We start from the raw sequence: 17136 nt of genomic DNA, 5'->3' as shown, positions 1-17136 counted from the left end.
TAACCATGTAATTAACCTTTGCGTATTCATTTTAAAATAAAGTCCAATACGTATAACATAGGAAATAACTTTGGAAATGTTCTTATATATCATACAGGCAGTAAGTAATGGGGGGGGGGGCGCCACTTTGTTTCGCAACAAACAAATTTTAAAACATATTGAATTTAATATCACTCTTCGCTACCCCCGACGGGTAGAATTTTAAATAGAATTTTTGCAGACTTTGGGGAAGAGAGTTTATTTTTATTCATTATTTTTTTTTCAATATTTCGGTAAAGTTTGCCCCCCCCCCCCTCCTTGTAAAAAACGATGCTACGTGTAGCATAAATCTCTCTCTCTCTCTCTCTCTCTCTCTCTCTCTCTTTCTCTCTCTCTCTCTCTCTGCTGCGTAGAGTTTTTGATGTAAGGTACTATACGTTACAACAAGGAAGTAGGAAATTAGTGCACAGTCTGTCATTCCGTGTGTTGTTTGAAAAACACAAATCAGTTCAGCCCAAGAACAAGGAAATACTATAATAGGAGTGCAGCAGTACGTGTTTACGTTAGAACTGCAAGGGAAAATGTTATAAACTAAATGATATATTCATCGGTCGTGTGTCATATCGAATATATTGTGAACCTTTATATACATGTACATAAAACTTGTTGTGACAAGAAATGTGAATGTTTTAAGATTATAAAGAAGACTTTCCATCATTGCACAGCGGATCGGGACAATCAGGAAGCCGTGGTTAGACAACATTATGATAAAAGCAAGATGGTAAATGATGTACATTTCCTATTGAATGAAAGTCTTTTTGAAAACTGAAATCAAGAATTTTAAATTCTCAAAGGATAAGAAAAAAATTGCAGATGCGTTTCTTAATCAATTATTCAGTGAAATTAACAAAAGGCATCTGACGTTATTTTTCGCATAAATGTCTACTAACAAACTGAAGGTCTATTTAATACTTCACAATGTGTGCTATTAGGTATAGGTGTATGATTTAATGAAGAAAAAATATGAAATATCACATTCATGTGACATAAACATATTCCTGTATTTTAAGGCTATTTATTCAAGAGGCTGCCCAAATTTTAAATTTAACGTCACCAGCGGGTTTGATAGAAATTGATGGGTTTTCTAAAACCAAACAAACCCCTAGTTTAAATGTTATTTTTCATTAATTGTTTGCAATTAGGAATCATGCAATCTGAAGAAATACGAAGTGTTCATGGCACGTATAATGGATTATATATCGAATACTCAATGGAATTGTCTTCAGTATTGGCAGGTGACAGTTATACCCAGTCTACATGTAGCTTGAAAACTCGCAGTATTTGTAATAACTGTAAATAAATAAAAATCACTTGTTTAAATTTTTTGTTTTGATTTTATCGCCCTTCCTCTTAGGTTTGATATTTTGAAGGCGGCGTTAAACATATCAGCTCGGGTAGCGATCGTTTGTGGTTTCTTACATTATCACACACTTCCGGTTTCCAATAAAATGGCGAAGCAGTTTGACTTCCTCGTTTCACGCTTCAGAGAAACTTCACCAACCAAATAATTAGGATGGCGTGTGGTTGAAGCATATGTTTTAAGGTTGCTATTTAGTTGTGTTCTGTTTATTTTAGTGTGGCTTATACTTCAAGGCACTTAGTGAGAGCATTTGGACATTTTTCCCAATGTTGATTGTTTACATTTTCGTTGTTCTCTTACGTTTTCTTCGTTACCTTGCAGACTTAATAAAGTAAAATTCCAAATTGATTACTGGAATTGATAAGCATAGGTTTCTGTAAAGGCAAAAGAAGGTTGTCTAATCTTTTGGGAAATGGTTGAGTAATATATTGAGTTGAGCTTTTACAGCCAATTCGAGGAAGTACTTGTTTATTACCACACTGTTCAGTAAAACTGTTTCCTCTTAAAATTTTTATCTACATCAAGCAATGAAATTGACTTGGGGTATATTCCTATATAATTCAAATACAGAAAAACCTATTGTCAAAGAAATCCACATTTTATAACTTTATTTGTAAATGTACAAATACTCAAAATTTCTGTTTACACATTTCATTTTACAAAACTTTAAAAGTGGTAACGTGCAAGTACTCATTATTGCCGAGTACCCATTATTGCCGATTGTTATAAAAACAGCAAAATTTCCGCTATCTATTTGTCGTTTTTTGCTACAAACAAAAATAAATAAAAAATAGAATGTTTAAGACACTATAAGAGTTGGGAATGAAGAAAATTTACTTCAAACATCTCAGGACTCACCTTAACAAAGTTGCCCCTATAAAAATGTATCTAAATTGTATTCGTGCAATGACACATGCCACTGAATGTTTGACTTGTAATCCACTTTGATGACAGGGCATTTTTTTGTTTAGGTCCAAATTCGAGGAATATTTCTCTCCGTGTTATGATATTTGACAAAAATAAGCAAGATACCAATTCTACTACAGAATATTTAAGAAAGAAATCTGAGCGTTTGCTTGCTTGTAAGACGCCATTTTGTTTGCAACCTGAGGCGGATCCAAGATTTATCCATATGCACCTGCGGTGTAAATCAGAGGCGCTGCTGTTAACTTTCACACACGTTATTTCTTTTAGTGGTCACACTAAGACTTATTTTTTAAAAAAATTAATAACAAATGCATTTCTATAATTTTTAATCATTTGTCCCAAGACATGTGAAGTACATGTTCCTCCGTTTTTTTGCAGGTGGCCGCAAGGACATCGAAAAAAAAATATTGCTTATAATATGATTGAGTTGCGTTTATGATAGAATTTTTTTTGTTATATTCTTACATTTTATCTTATGTTGTTAGATTCTTTTAAAATTTTGACATTTTTACTGATTAATTACTGGAAAATAGCGAAAAGATATGAGCGGCAATAATAGGTACTCGAACTTCTTTTAAATCGAAGGTCATGGACAGGGTTTTTATTTTTAGTAAGAAGTAAGTAGATATTGATGAGAATGAAATAAAAATTATTCCTCAAATTAATTACATGAACAGTGCAGAGATTTGCCTAGAAATTTTAACATAACAGCTTACATGAAGAGAGTAATAGAGGAAACTTGTGTATTGTTCGGCAATAATGGGTACTCGCATGTTATAAATTATGACAAAATACATCCACCTGTAAACTTGGCTGAAACAGTGCAGTCATTGGCATTCACAATTTCAAATGAATACCTTTGGACAGAAGGAAGATGAATGTGTATATAATATATTATATTTAATTTCCTATTTGCTTACAAACATAAAATTTTCTATATTTTTGTAATGGCAGAATACTGGTTCTATTCTCACCATCACCTTATTTTGCGTGATTAATTGTAACATTCATTGAAATGGCTAGAACTGGCAACTGACAGGAATTTGTAGAAGTTGTTCAAATTTTCCATAAATTCTTGTGTGTTTGTAAGCCTGTTTTGTACAAGTAGTAGGCTTATTGCTTATGGTAGGAATTCAATCTGAATAGATTTTATTATGGGAGACTGGTTTTTAGGAACAAGTTATTTGATTGCTTATAATTCCATTATAAACAATTCAAACAGACACATTCTATGGGCACATATAGGCTTTACTGCTCTTTTTAACAGAAAAGTTATGTTCATACTTGCTTACTTGCACTCAATTTTATTATCGAAAAGTATTAGTAACTGCCACAGAAAATTAATCTTAAATTTGGCTAGGGTTCCCTCTCTTGGGTTAGGTCTGGTGGGTACATGATTGCCAGTATTTGTCCTGACAGATTTAAAATTGACTTGCAGGACTCAAATTTTCTTTATTATAATGTATAGATGTAAATCAACAGACTGTTTGTAAAAAGAGTGTCACCTGGGGGTTTAAACCTTGACATAATTGATTTGCTTCTCTTTGAAAGATAGGTATACTAGTATACTGTATTCTTAGGAAATAATTTTCCCATCCTCTTTTGACAGGATAATACCATGCCATACCAAGACAAACAAGGAAGGACTTGTGGATTTCTAAACATCCTTGAAAAAGAGTCCTCTACCAACTCGAAGAGGAGATACTTTGTTCTTGAACCTCGTGATGAGTTGTTGAAATACTATCTTGATAACCCTAATGTATGTACTGCTATATAACACAAAATGCCTTTCTTTTTTTTACTATTCCCTATAAATATAAAAATGCATGTGAATTGCACATCTATATTGTTTTGCAAAACATTTGTCCAAAAAAGAATGTCTTTCATATCTAAATTACTACATTTACATTAAAAAGTTCGTTTGTTAAAAAAAGAAATGAAATAATTTTGTTTTGCATTTACAGAATTTGGCTTCAGATCAGCAATACCCATGTGGGGAAATCAGTACTACTGTTATATCAAAGGTAAGATAATATTCCACAACTCAAGGTACAGGTAGTCATTGAATTTTTTTTAGGTGCCCATGGGTGCAAACTGCAAGAATTTTGAAACATTAAAACAATCTTTATTTCAGGTTAGTGAAGTTTCCAAGAAACAGAAACCAAAACTGAATTCCTGCTTTGGTAAGTCGAATGCACGCAATATATTTCTGGCTTTAAAGGACAATAGCAAGTAAATTGTCCCCTGAGACACCAAGTTGAACTATTTCCCAAGGCAAAGTAGAGGGAAATAATATTTTTTTTTGGGGGGGGGGGGAGGGACATTAAATTGCTATTGTCCTAAAAGTAATTAAATTGGTACATTATTATACCATACATAACTTTATTAGTCAACAATGCAGAGTCAGTAGATGGTAAATAAGTCCAAGTGAACAAACTTTGAATTTAGCAAAGCAACTCCAATAAAACCAGAGAAGTTCTGTGATTAAAAACTAGGGAAATTGAATGCTGTGAATTGATAGTTTCCATGACTTATTAACCGTAAGCAAAAAGCATGAAGACTATTTCAGAGTAAATGCTGTGTACCAGATGACATAGCAATACAAAGATATATAATGATATATGATACACTGTAAATGAAAGAGCTACCTGAATTACTGAATTGCCTTAAATCATTTGAATTTCAATTCATTTAACATTTTGTTTAAAACCTAGCCATGTTTGACCAGTGTTTTGAAATGGTATTTTTCAGTGATTAATCATGCAGGCAAAGCGTTATATCTACAAGCAGAGTCTGCTGAAGATATGCATGGATGGGTGTATGCCTTGAATAACGTCAGTAAAATAACAGTAAGTGTCCGACAACAGTAGGCATCAACGTTCAATGTTTAAATGGAAAATTCTGTTTCAACAATGATAGTATGTGTTGGTAATTACAGGTAACTCTTAATGGCTCAAAATTCGTTCGCTCAAAGTTCTTGTTCGCTGGAAGTGAGTGTCCAGTCCTAATATTTTTCCCAGTATAACTAAGCATATTTACTCTTGATTTCTTGAACTCAAACTGCAGTCCCGTTATTCATAATCTATTGTTTTTTACTCTCGATACCTCAAAGTGGCCATGTATAAGCAAGAATTACCCAATTGACATCTTTACTTGGTCATTTAAATGGCTCCAGGCATTAGATGCCTGACCCATGTAACGGGATGTTTATTCAGGTGACACTTGTCCTGCAAGTTGATAAATGATTGATTATAGGACATACCGTTCTCTAATCTATAATTAATACCGGCGGTCTTATGATAGTCTGGAGACTCAGTGAAAAAGAGAAATTAATTATGAGACGAGAGGATAATTTTGAGCCATAGTCAAGGTTAAATGAATTACAAAAGTGTAGAAATTATGCTTATCAGCATCATTGTCATTATGAAGATTATTGCTGAACACTACAGAATAGAACAGTTCTTACAGAACTGAGTAGTACCACTGAGCAATCTGGAGAAGAATCTGTACAGTGGGTAATACATGTACTCGGTTATCTGTTTTACGACAAGTTGCCTCGCAGTGCAGTAGTTTTGAGCAATCTGGTCATAATATGATGCATAAAATAAATAAATATCATGATTTTATTCAATATTTGTTTCTGTTAAGTTTTTAAAACACCCAGATCTGTATATAAAACTGACAACAACATTGCTAAAGCACATGCATAAGCATGTGCACTAAAATAAATGGCTTAATCATCACATTTTGTATAAAAACTAACTTTAAAACCTGTCTGTCAACCCGGAAAATTCCAAACTCTTAACAACTCAAACTTTTGATCCCTCAAAGTTTAACCTTGATCTAATGTACTTGGAGCCATCGAGAGTCACCTGTACATTAATAAAAAAGGGATCTACAATTATGTTTAAATTTCACAATTTTTGTTTCAGGTTCCTGTAGAGGAATCCAAGCATCTAAATGACCCTGAAGCAGGCTACAAGACAGAGATTGCTGGAGGAGTCCCCATCAAAATTCCAATTAGGGTATTCAATTTTTGTCACCATGTTTGGTGCAGTGGTCAGGATAAAAAAAAAGAAGGGTTTTATTCTGTAATTCTTGATAATACGAGTACTTTGGTCATATTAGTTGGTAAGAATGATACGGTCGGTAAAGTCTATAGATATTTGGTTTTACAATTACAATAAAAGACAATTTTCTCAAAACAAACACTGGCTCAGTAGTAAGAGATTGGTATATTTTAGATTTGGACTAATGCACTGTGATCAACACAAGTGTTGGTCCAGTGGGATAGGAAATTTGAAAAAAAAAAAAAATTAAAAGCTGAAGTAACCTGTAGTTAAAGTATTTATTTCTGGTTCCAAGAAAAAAAAAGAGATTCTCGATGTAAGAGGTAGCCTGGCTTTACTAAAAAAAAAAAGGTTTTGAATTTTTTATTTTTTCTCTTTTAACCAATCAGAATGAGAACTCTAATGACTCGAATCCCTCCAGTGAGAGCGAGGAGAGCAATGACAATACCAGGATTGTGGCTGGTTCACAGAACGCAGTCAAGAAAGGTTACTGTGTCAAACAGGGAGGCGTGGTCAGTATCTACCAATCATTATTAAGGTTTATTTGTACACTTTCGATTTCACTGGGACTGAAATATTTTGACAAAAAATTAAAGTTGAGAAAAATTGGGTTTTTTTATCAATATCTTATGGCCAAGATCTAGTAAATGAAAGTTTTTTTTGGTAGTCTCTCTGAATAAGGTATAAGCCAGATATGTTTTTGAACTCTTCCTTAAAGAAATATTAAACTAAATACTGTATTTACACATGGGGTAAATTTACACTATAGTTATGCTGTAAGCCTAAAATCGTTTGAAATACCTCTGCACATATTGTAAAAAAAATTTAAACTTTAGAGTGGTAAATCAAGTTTCGGCATATTTAATACCCAAGATTATTGTTTGACCATAGGAAATGTGTAAGTAACCACCAGCACAATAACCACTTTTACAGTGTAGTCATCTAGATTACTTATAATAGGATTTCAAATGGAATGTGAAGAAATGTTTTATTTTCTACCCTATTCCCTAAAGTACGGGCAAGAAAAAGATACCCGTATGTGAAATCAATTATGACGTCATTATTGATCTAGCAAATAAAAGACACTATGAAATCATTTACTAGGTCTTGACTTTAAGCAATTAAAAATGAATTTCTATAATAACAAATAGTGAGTGTTTGATAAAATTGACATTTTACAACTTATTTATTTAGAGGAAAAACTGGAAGAGGAGGTATTTTGTTGTGAATGACAAAAGCTTAGCATATTACAGTAATGACCAGGTAAATATTAAACTTTTTGAACTTGTATCAATTACAGATATTCAATGTTTAAAAATTTGAACTTACTATTTAAGAAGGTAGTTTCAGTAAAAGAATGGTGATCCTTTGTTTCAAATTACACAATTGTTAAACTTTGCCTTCAAGGCTATTTTTATGCCTTTCTTTGAAAGGAGCAAACAGTTGTCATACACTATGTGTGAGCTGGCTATATAGAATCATGAAATCAAACAGGTAGCTTAATGAAAGCTGCTGCATATTGAAAACACAATATATTTTAATAAATAAGCAGTGTACCTTTAATTAGTCTTTCTTTCTCTTTCAGTCAGAAGAACCTTTAAGATTAATTTCAAAAAATGACATCGTAGATGTACGGAAAGCAAATACGTAAGTTTGAGAAAAGATTTAAGAAGCATGAAAAAGAGAGAGTCCAATTTAAAATTCCCATCTTCTAAAGAAACTGTAGCTGTGATAATCGAAGTTATTTGATGGATACTGCAGATACAATTTAATAAAAAGCTGTGCATACTTTTGTGCAGCTATATACAGTTGAACTTCAATATCTCAACACTGATATCTCCAAAACAATGGATATGTCGAGATGATTTTTTGATTTTTAAGTCTCGAAGACTTATTTTTTAATCATATTACCCTTGATATCTTGAATACTCGAATATCTTGAAGTTTTTAAACTGTCCCATCTAGTTTGAAGTAACGAAGATTGACTGTACACTTATAACTACATCTAAAATATAATGTCACACATAATAGTACTTTTGATAAACAATATGGTGCACAATTGTAATAAGTTTCCTCTTTGATACACTCATACATATATATGAGTGTACTCATATTGCCTGCCAAAGAAAGATGATACTTGTATGATACATGTAGCTTTCATCCCTGCTTCTTATGATGTCATCAGTATCACAATGAACTAAGAGCTTCTGATTAACACATCTATTGCTGCTTTTTCAGATCACCTGGCATGAGGGACAATCTATTTGAAGTTGTTACAACTAAAAGAACTTTTTATATACAGGTAAATAAGAACAAGTTTAAAGCAATTGCACCAACATTTTAGTCTTTATTTGTCCATTTGTAAATTTCAACTTAAAGGTATAGAAAGATCTAATTAAAAGGAGAACCAATGTGTTGAGGTTTAAAAGGGGCATGGTCACGATTTTGATCAAAAATTATTTTTCCGATTTATATTTACAATGCTTCAGAAAGGCATTTTTAATAGGGGACCGAAATTTGAGTGTCATTTGTTGAGTTATAAGCGAGTTACAGAGCTTGAAATTCTTCTCTATGTAAAAAAGCGTTTGTTTACATTTTGAACGTTGAAGGAAAAATTTCAGTTTTAAACCTAAAACGAATGTGTTAAATGTTAGGAACTGTTTATCTATGCTTAAAATGAATAAAAAGATAGACAAAAAAGCAGGAAAAAGATTTTTTACTGGTATATTTGACCTTTGGCATGAGCCTTGTAAACATGACAAAGAATTATGAGCCCTGTATCTTGCTTATAACTCTACGAATGACTCTCAAATTTTATTTGATCATTAGAAATGCATTTCTAAAACATTGTAAATAATAAAAACATAAAAATAAAATTTGACCAAAATCGTGACCATGCCCCTTTAATATAAGGAGCTTGTATAGATTGTATCGGTATATTTACTTTCTTCATAAAAATAATAAACTATAAACCCCTTATTATACCACAAATACATTATGAATTCTAAAAATAAATATGGTTATATAAAACTATTTCTGTCATAATTAATACAAATTGTACCTTATAATTAGGAAAATTGTTGATGGGTTAAAATATGTTTATGTATCTTATGCACAAGTACAGAGATATTTTATCACTATTCAATCCATCAGTAAAAATATTAACAAACTTTATTGTTGGTACATTTTAGTTGATTAACCTTTATAGTAATCAGCTCTCAAAAATTGTTGGTTCATGTATGTTTAAGATATATGATTTTGCTTTCTAGAAGTTAGCTTAGTACAGTGTGTCCATGCCTCTATTTTTACTTTCAGTGTGACACCCCAGAAGATGTACAAGAGTGGATAGCAGCTATAGAGACTCTGGTCACCAACCAAACAGTAAGATATTTATGAGAATTCAATAATAAACTATGGCAAAACTTTATAATGAAGTTTATGCTTCATGTATCCAACTTTTACATCCTTATTAATGTATATAACAGGAAAAAAAATACCTGGACTTCAGCTTTGTAACTTGTTAAATGTAAGATACATGTAGTTTTAACTCTGTGTGAAAAAGTCTTGCATAGGTATTAAAATAAAATCAATTTCCATTTTATGGATTGTGGTTATAATGTTGATTTGCACAATAAATTATAGTGACTATTTTGGGATCAGTTAGGCATTTTTAAAAATATTATTTGCTTTTACATACATGAATAGAATAGTTTAACATAGGGTTGCTCCCTCTGATATTCCTAGTACAGTGTACATACTTATTGATGGATTTTTACAGGGACACTGATGGTTCTTATGCCCTCACCCTCCCCTTACACACCCTGATTTTATGATTTTCAAGTATTTTTAAATAACCATGTATTGAGTGCAAGGACTGAATATTGAAATGCATTTTGAGAAATGTCATATCATCAGTTTTGAAATATCAAATCAAAATAATACCATTATGCATAGAGAAACATGTATTTTGTAATGGGATTGCATTTTGATGTGTTGCATTTGAATGATGATTACATATCTATGCTACAAAGATTTCTCTCTTTGCATGCTTGATTTTGAGATACACTTGCATGTTTTTTCAGGATCCGGCGACAACAATTCGGTTATACATGTATGAGACAATGATATGATCACAAAACAAGGTTGTTTCATGGTGTGTGAATTTTTTCGGCACTCATCACCTTAGTTACTGCAGTTGTGTAATCCTTCATCACATTTATCCCATTATTGTGTATACCCTCATTCTATCTGTAGTGATGGGAAGAGGGGGAGGGTGGCAGGCTAGGGGTGCAGTATTTTATAAAAAAAAAAAAAAAAAAATTTAAACAGATTAATTCTCATATTCAGAGTAATCTAGATATCCAAGACTATTTTAATGGAATGACGAGGAATGGAGTAAAAAAATTATTTCTAAAATTCAGAATAATCAAATGAACTATTTTGAGGATTTCAACTTCTGCTACTGTGTTTGTCCTGACTGAAGTGGTTTTACTATACCACTTTAAAACAGCTAAGGAAAAACTTCAGTCAAACAACACTTCATCATCTTAAACTCTGCAATATGTCCTAGCTAGGAGTTTAACATTCTTTGATTAGTGTCTCTTCATTAATTATGTGAACAGATGTACAACATTTGAATGATTTGAAGGAAATGAAAATTTTATTTCAACGAATTCCTGCTTTTCAGTCTCAAAAGCTGATTTCAAATTATAGCAATTAACTTTTTAATTGATATCAAGTCCTGTATAAAGATGAATGAGATATTGATTTCTGCAGAAGCTAGTACATGTACATACCATATGTAGGCTGTAACCATTATGATAATGCACAAGTGTAAGGATAGTGACACATAGTGATCTACACAGAGTTAGGGGATGGAATCCATCATGGTAAAGTTAATAACATTCTTTGTAAATTTAACTTTCATACATCTAATAACTAACCTAACACTTCAGTGATAAATTAAACTGAAAATCCATGAAATTATTTCGTGTATCTTTTAATGGTATAAATCCAAAAAGGGAAGCATTTATTAAAAGACAGTTTGAACATGTATTACACATTATATGCTGTGTTGTAGATTGCATGACCTTGATTTAACTTTAACCTTGACCTTTTGAACCCTCAAATTTTATGTAGTGATTCAACGTAGTGAGTGGGTGTTAAATTCTAGAAGTTTTGTTCATCATGTCAGATGATTGACATTTTGTGCTGTGTTAAAGTGTTGTGAAATTGTTTATAGGTGTTGTGTGGAATATTTTGGACATGAAAATCCTTGCTACTTATCAAAGCATTGCTGGATGTATAAACACATACACTTGCGTCACTCTACATAATTGTATAATAATCTCTGCAGCTTTGTTCTTGCCTTTCAACTTACTTTGATATTGTATAGAGATCTTGCTTTGTTTATTATGTACATCATGTAATCAGAGATTTGCGTAAACATGTGTAATGCTAGCAGTGTATGACAAGACACTTATCTTGCTGACTATATGTAATACAAATTCAACAAGGAGTCGAAAATTACGAAAATAATATAAAAAAATAATTTTAAACAAACACATTCATTTGTCATTTTCACAAAATACAGGGCACATAACATCTACTGGTTGTTTAGATATTATATAATTTGACATGACACCAGCAATATTAGTCTGTACATGCACTTTGTACAGAGTACTATTTGTAATATCACTTTCACTTATATCATCCCTAAAGCTTATTCATTAACTAATGATGGGTAGACAAATTTCAGACTTCAGAACAATAATGGATGTGAGATGTCAAGCTAGTAGAACTCGGTGAAAATAGAATACATTCAGCTAGTACATACATGTATGCCATTTCATTCTTTGATATTATCATATAACTCTAGATAGGGTACATGTACATGTATCTTTAATAATTGTGTAAAACCAGAAATATACTGATATATAGAAGTACATGTATTTTAATTCATGAGTGACTGATGAGTGATAAATAAATAAGTAGAGAAGTGACGCTGCATCGTTTCCTAAGTGTTTATGTACTTGTCTTATACCAATAGTTTTGCATGTTGCAATATGATTGATAGGACTTGAACTGAACACATAATGCATATACCAGGTACATGTACTATTAAGTCAATTAATTTTTTTTGATGGCCACTTTTGGTAGATTGCTGGTTTTTGAGGGTTGAACTTTAAATCCATTTTGAATGGATAAAGATTGTGCAACATAGTTGTGGATTTGAATTAGTGGATAAGGAATGTGAGTCATATAAACTTTATACTAATTTCCTAGTACACAAGCTTATTGCTCTGTGTGAAAGTGTACAGATCAATTCCAGTATTTACATGTATAAAGAATAATTAATCTATTTAAAAAGTTTTCTTAAATAGATTGTCATTTTTGTGTGCAGTGGTCTTTATGAAACTGCATTTACTAGGCTTGTTTCATTCAAACAGTGCTTTTTTGTGTATTTTCTACCCCACCCTTAACAAAATCAAGTTTGTAACCATTTATGAAGAAGTTTATCAATAATAATTAAACTTGACAAGTATTTTATAATTTTTACTAGTACCCTGGAAAGATAGCAAAAAATTTATTGCCCCCAGTGTATGTTTGGATAGATGACTTTTATGATGCCAGGGCTGCTTTCACCGCATTCCTACCCCGCATAAAATCTGGTCACTTCTACAGTTAAATGATTTATAACCCACATAACACAGAAGTTCTGAACTCAGTTCAAATTTGAATAGTTAGATTTTTTATCTGCGTGAAAGGAAACACAAAACTTGATGGGGCTGATCTGGAGTGATAGGACATATTGTTTGTCGGTTGTCATAAATGTTTATGACTATATTGCTCTTGACCCTCTCTAATCAGGAAAAGTTTATGAGTATAAACATCCATCAGCATGTTTACTATCAAGACATTTAAATTCTCCTTAACTCCATGTTGAATGAAATTCAAGGGGCACCCATTTTAATCAGAATGTAAATTGTTGTCTTTTTACTGTTTCTATTAAAATTCAAACAAATACTGTATATGAAACTTACATGTATATATATGGATGTATACATTTTTAGTACATGTATAAGCATGCATAAACATGTAAACCATTTATATCCATTGGTGTATTTAGATAAATGTTCAGTTTCATAAAACTTCTATAATATACCTTATATTTCACACAGTCCCATTGATTGCATTATTAAATTCCCAATAAACTCGGTGTTTTAGACTTGTGAGAGCATTGTTTGTGAAATTTTATACAGAATGAAATGTTAGTTTTGAAGATACAATTTCTCTCAACATTTCGTAATTACAATTATGTTATTTTTTCATTGTTTTTCAGTCGCACAGGAAAAGTGACACTGTAGATTCCAGCGAAGTTGATCTCACTGTGACCAAAGTCTTCCCTCAGAACAAATGGGTATGACTAATTACAGCATGGACCAATGTCTCCTCAGCATGAAAAATCTACTGTCTGTTTAGCATGACTGATCTGTAGCACAATCACATTGGAAATTATATAATTATTAGAAATTTAGCAGTTTCTGTTCAATCCAGATTTAATAGTGTGTGAAATTTTTAAATGGTTGTTTTATAGATATGTATGAATTTACACTGATTTTTATGCATGGAATGAATATACAATTATTTTGTTTTTATGATTTTTAATTGTACACAAAACAAAAAAATCCTTTTGAAAAAAAAAAAAGACACAAAGAACAATTTTTTTAACGAAAATAATTTGTATAAGACCCCAGAGAATTATGCTCACTTTTGTGATTGAAATGCTTTTACATTCGTAAGATTTAATGATTTTTGTCTTGCCAAATACTCACGGATATTTGGATTTCATCGCACCTTTCATTTCCTGATATCCCACCATACCCCACATTGACCTACATCTCCTCATGTAATGCAATACTTCAGATTTTCATTACATTATAATTACATGTATTAACCAAATTATAATTCTAACTCGCATATGCTGCCAATTTGCCAAATCATCCCTCAAATTTGTTCTTTAATGTTCCCAAAGCTTTAAACAATTTCTTTTTTTTTTAGTATCATTCTACTAATATTAACCACATATTTAATAATTGAAATGTTCCTCACTTAAAAAGGATTAGGTTGATATTGACCTTTTTTTAATGTCAAAAAGTCCAAAATAGATTTTAATTAATCAATTTCATTTTTGCATGGGTATGAACATTATTAGCAGATTAATGTGCCTTTTTAAAAAATGACATGCAAACATGAAAAAAACATTAATGATTGTCAACATCAAGCAATAATAAGTCTATGCAGTCAACCTCCGAGACCTTGCACTAGAAAGGTCTAGATTTTTTTTCTTCTGAAATATGCAAATATTTTTCTTAGAAAGGAACATCAGTATCATATGTTGTGAACAGCCAAGAAGTGGCCATAGTATCCCCACCCCCAGAATCAGCTGAATCAGTGCTCAAACGACAGGGCAGTAGATTAAGAAGGACTTTTCAACGAGTCCGCAGCAAGTGAACTTTTATTGTGTAACATGTGGAAAAGTTTGTGACAGTTGACTTGAGGTGCCGAGTATTTTACATCTAAAAAACAAAGGTCTCCACTAATCATGTATTACATTTTTAAATATTTCTTTTTTAAATCAAAGAATAGGTTCCTGTACGTAGTTGTATGGAAATAAAGTTTGAGTCTGATTCACACCATTGGGGGAATATAAATAGGATGGAAAAAGAGGAAGTAAACTTTGTGCTTAAATCATTAGAAGCTTTTAAAAAAAAAAAATTATTTCCTGAAACTCAACAAAAATAATTCACTCTAAAACCAGTAACATAATGAATAAGTAAAAAAGGTACACATAGGTTTTTAAATATGTAGAAACATATTTTAGATATTTTTCTGTCTTTAGCTTTAATCCTTTATACTGTATACACTAGTTAGAACTTGTACATTTACTGTACCTAGATCTCCTAATTAGATCCTCCACCCTAATTAAACACCTCAACTGTCAATCAGGGCATTTATCCCCACCCACCTCACACCCCCACCCCTGGTTTTTATAACCAAGTAAATATATGCGTAGTTCATTCCTCAGTGTGAATTTCATGTATTTTTAAAAAAATTATGGGTACAAATTACATGTAATAAATATCCCTTATACTACAAAAAATAAAATAGAAATCCTGAAATTTTCTTAAACTTGTAGTGGTCTTTTAGTTGTCTGTTCCTTAAGTATTGTGAGCTTTCTCTAGTTACCTGTAGTTGTTCTTCATACATGCTTGTGACAGAAAAAGAATAAAAGTAGAGTGTAAATTCATTTGATAGAAGATGTACATTTTAACTTCACCTTTACCTAAAAAAGAGATTATTGACATTGTCTGCAGTCAAAAATGTAGATATAGAAACATTTCCTTTTTCAATTCAGTATTTTGTGGGGTTTTTTTGTTTTTTTTAAAGTTTTTATTTATATCTTATTTAGAAAGCACAATTAGTTTTTCCTATATGTCCAAAAATATTTTCTTTAGAAATCATGTTCTACTTCATATTAACTTACAGATGAAATAATGTGAGGTTGCATTTTCGAATCATTTAATAATATTGAACTAAGTTTGGACTAAGGCTGAGGGGCTTACATTTAAGATTAAGAGGTATAAGGTATTGAACAAAGAGTATTGCTGTATATTGGGTGATTTTTATTTTTTTTTGCTATGTTTTCCAAAACAACAAAAAAGTTGGGCATGTAGATTCAAATGAGTCCCATTTTACATGTACCGGTAGATCTACCCACTGACAATGGATGTGATCTGGTTAAAATTAAAACGAGGTTAAAAAGTTAGCTGATATACAGTTAAAAGGGATATGGTATTGTTTTGTTGGGGGTCCCAATGATAGCTCAGTCCTAACACTGTCAAGTATATCTACAATGTTACTGGTGTATCAAAAGACGACTGAAATTATTTGTAGTAACAACATGGAATGGTTTTTATGTGTATATTTATATGAATGTTTGTTTGCAGTTTATTTACATGAGTTTTTAACAAAGTGCTTGCTGCAACAATGTTGATGTATGATTTTTTTTATTATAGTATACACACACATTTATGAATTGTTTTTTCACATTTGTGGCTTTTTTGAATATGCATGAACTTTTCTTGGTTTAATTTATGAATTTAATATGTATTTGTTTGTTACATAGCACTGTGAATTGCACACACATCTATATGTATATATATTTAGCACTAGTATGTATAGACACATATATATCAAATATTTTCTTTTCTGTTCTTTATCCTAAAAGATTGAATTATATATATATATATATATATATATATATATATATATATATATATATATATATATATATATATATATATATATATATGTAGGTTAATTTTGTTGATGTTGTTTTGCTAGTTCAGGCTAGATTGAACAAATAAGAAAGGAAAAAAGGAAATTGAGTATTACCATTTGAGAAGTGATGTCACTGTATGCTCTTACATGTATGTGCTAAGTGCTATCATAGCATGTTATCAGTGCTGTTGTAGCACAGTATATGTGCTATTATAGCACATTAGGAGTGCTATTATAGCACAGTACGAGTGTTATTACTGCACAGTATAAGAGCTGTGATATATAAACAAGTGCCATATTCTCCCTGTAACCCCACAGTATGTTTCTAAATTAATAAAAGGGTCTGTAGTCATTGAATTTCAAAAAATTCTAAAACAATTGAACTTTGAAACTTGT

General features: G+C 31.4%; 1 protein-coding gene across 5 annotated transcripts in view; it reads left to right on the top strand.

Moving 5' to 3' along the window:
- Positions 1 to 486: 486 nt before the first annotated feature.
- LOC128179646 (pleckstrin homology domain-containing family A member 2-like) overlaps positions 487 to 17136 on the top strand; it is a 21541-nt gene continuing 4891 nt past the window's right edge. The window contains exons 1-13 of one of the 5 annotated variants that reach the window (XM_052847149.1): positions 492 to 760; positions 3936 to 4085; positions 4291 to 4350; positions 4461 to 4509; positions 5078 to 5175; positions 6259 to 6351; positions 6786 to 6908; positions 7591 to 7659; positions 7982 to 8043; positions 8635 to 8698; positions 9712 to 9777; positions 13739 to 13816; positions 14773 to 15830. In XM_052847149.1, the coding sequence (XP_052703109.1) occupies positions 575 to 760; positions 3936 to 4085; positions 4291 to 4350; positions 4461 to 4509; positions 5078 to 5175; positions 6259 to 6351; positions 6786 to 6908; positions 7591 to 7659; positions 7982 to 8043; positions 8635 to 8698; positions 9712 to 9777; positions 13739 to 13816; positions 14773 to 14910 (1236 nt within the window). In that variant the 5' untranslated portion in view covers positions 492 to 574 and the 3' untranslated portion in view covers positions 14911 to 15830. Of the gene's footprint in view, positions 761 to 1469; positions 1583 to 3935; positions 4086 to 4290; positions 4351 to 4460; positions 4510 to 5077; positions 5176 to 6258; positions 6352 to 6785; positions 6909 to 7590; positions 7660 to 7981; positions 8044 to 8634; positions 8699 to 9711; positions 9778 to 10478; positions 10550 to 13738; positions 14675 to 14772; positions 15831 to 17136 lie in introns of those variants that run through there. The other 4 variants (XM_052847152.1, XM_052847151.1, XM_052847148.1 and 1 more) reach the window with 4 other exon arrangements.

The sequence above is a fragment of the Crassostrea angulata genome, chromosome 4 (assembly GCF_025612915.1).
Source record: "Crassostrea angulata isolate pt1a10 chromosome 4, ASM2561291v2, whole genome shotgun sequence".
NCBI lineage: Eukaryota > Metazoa > Mollusca > Bivalvia > Ostreida > Ostreidae > Magallana > Magallana angulata.
This window is presented reverse-complemented; position numbering and strand designations above follow the sequence as displayed.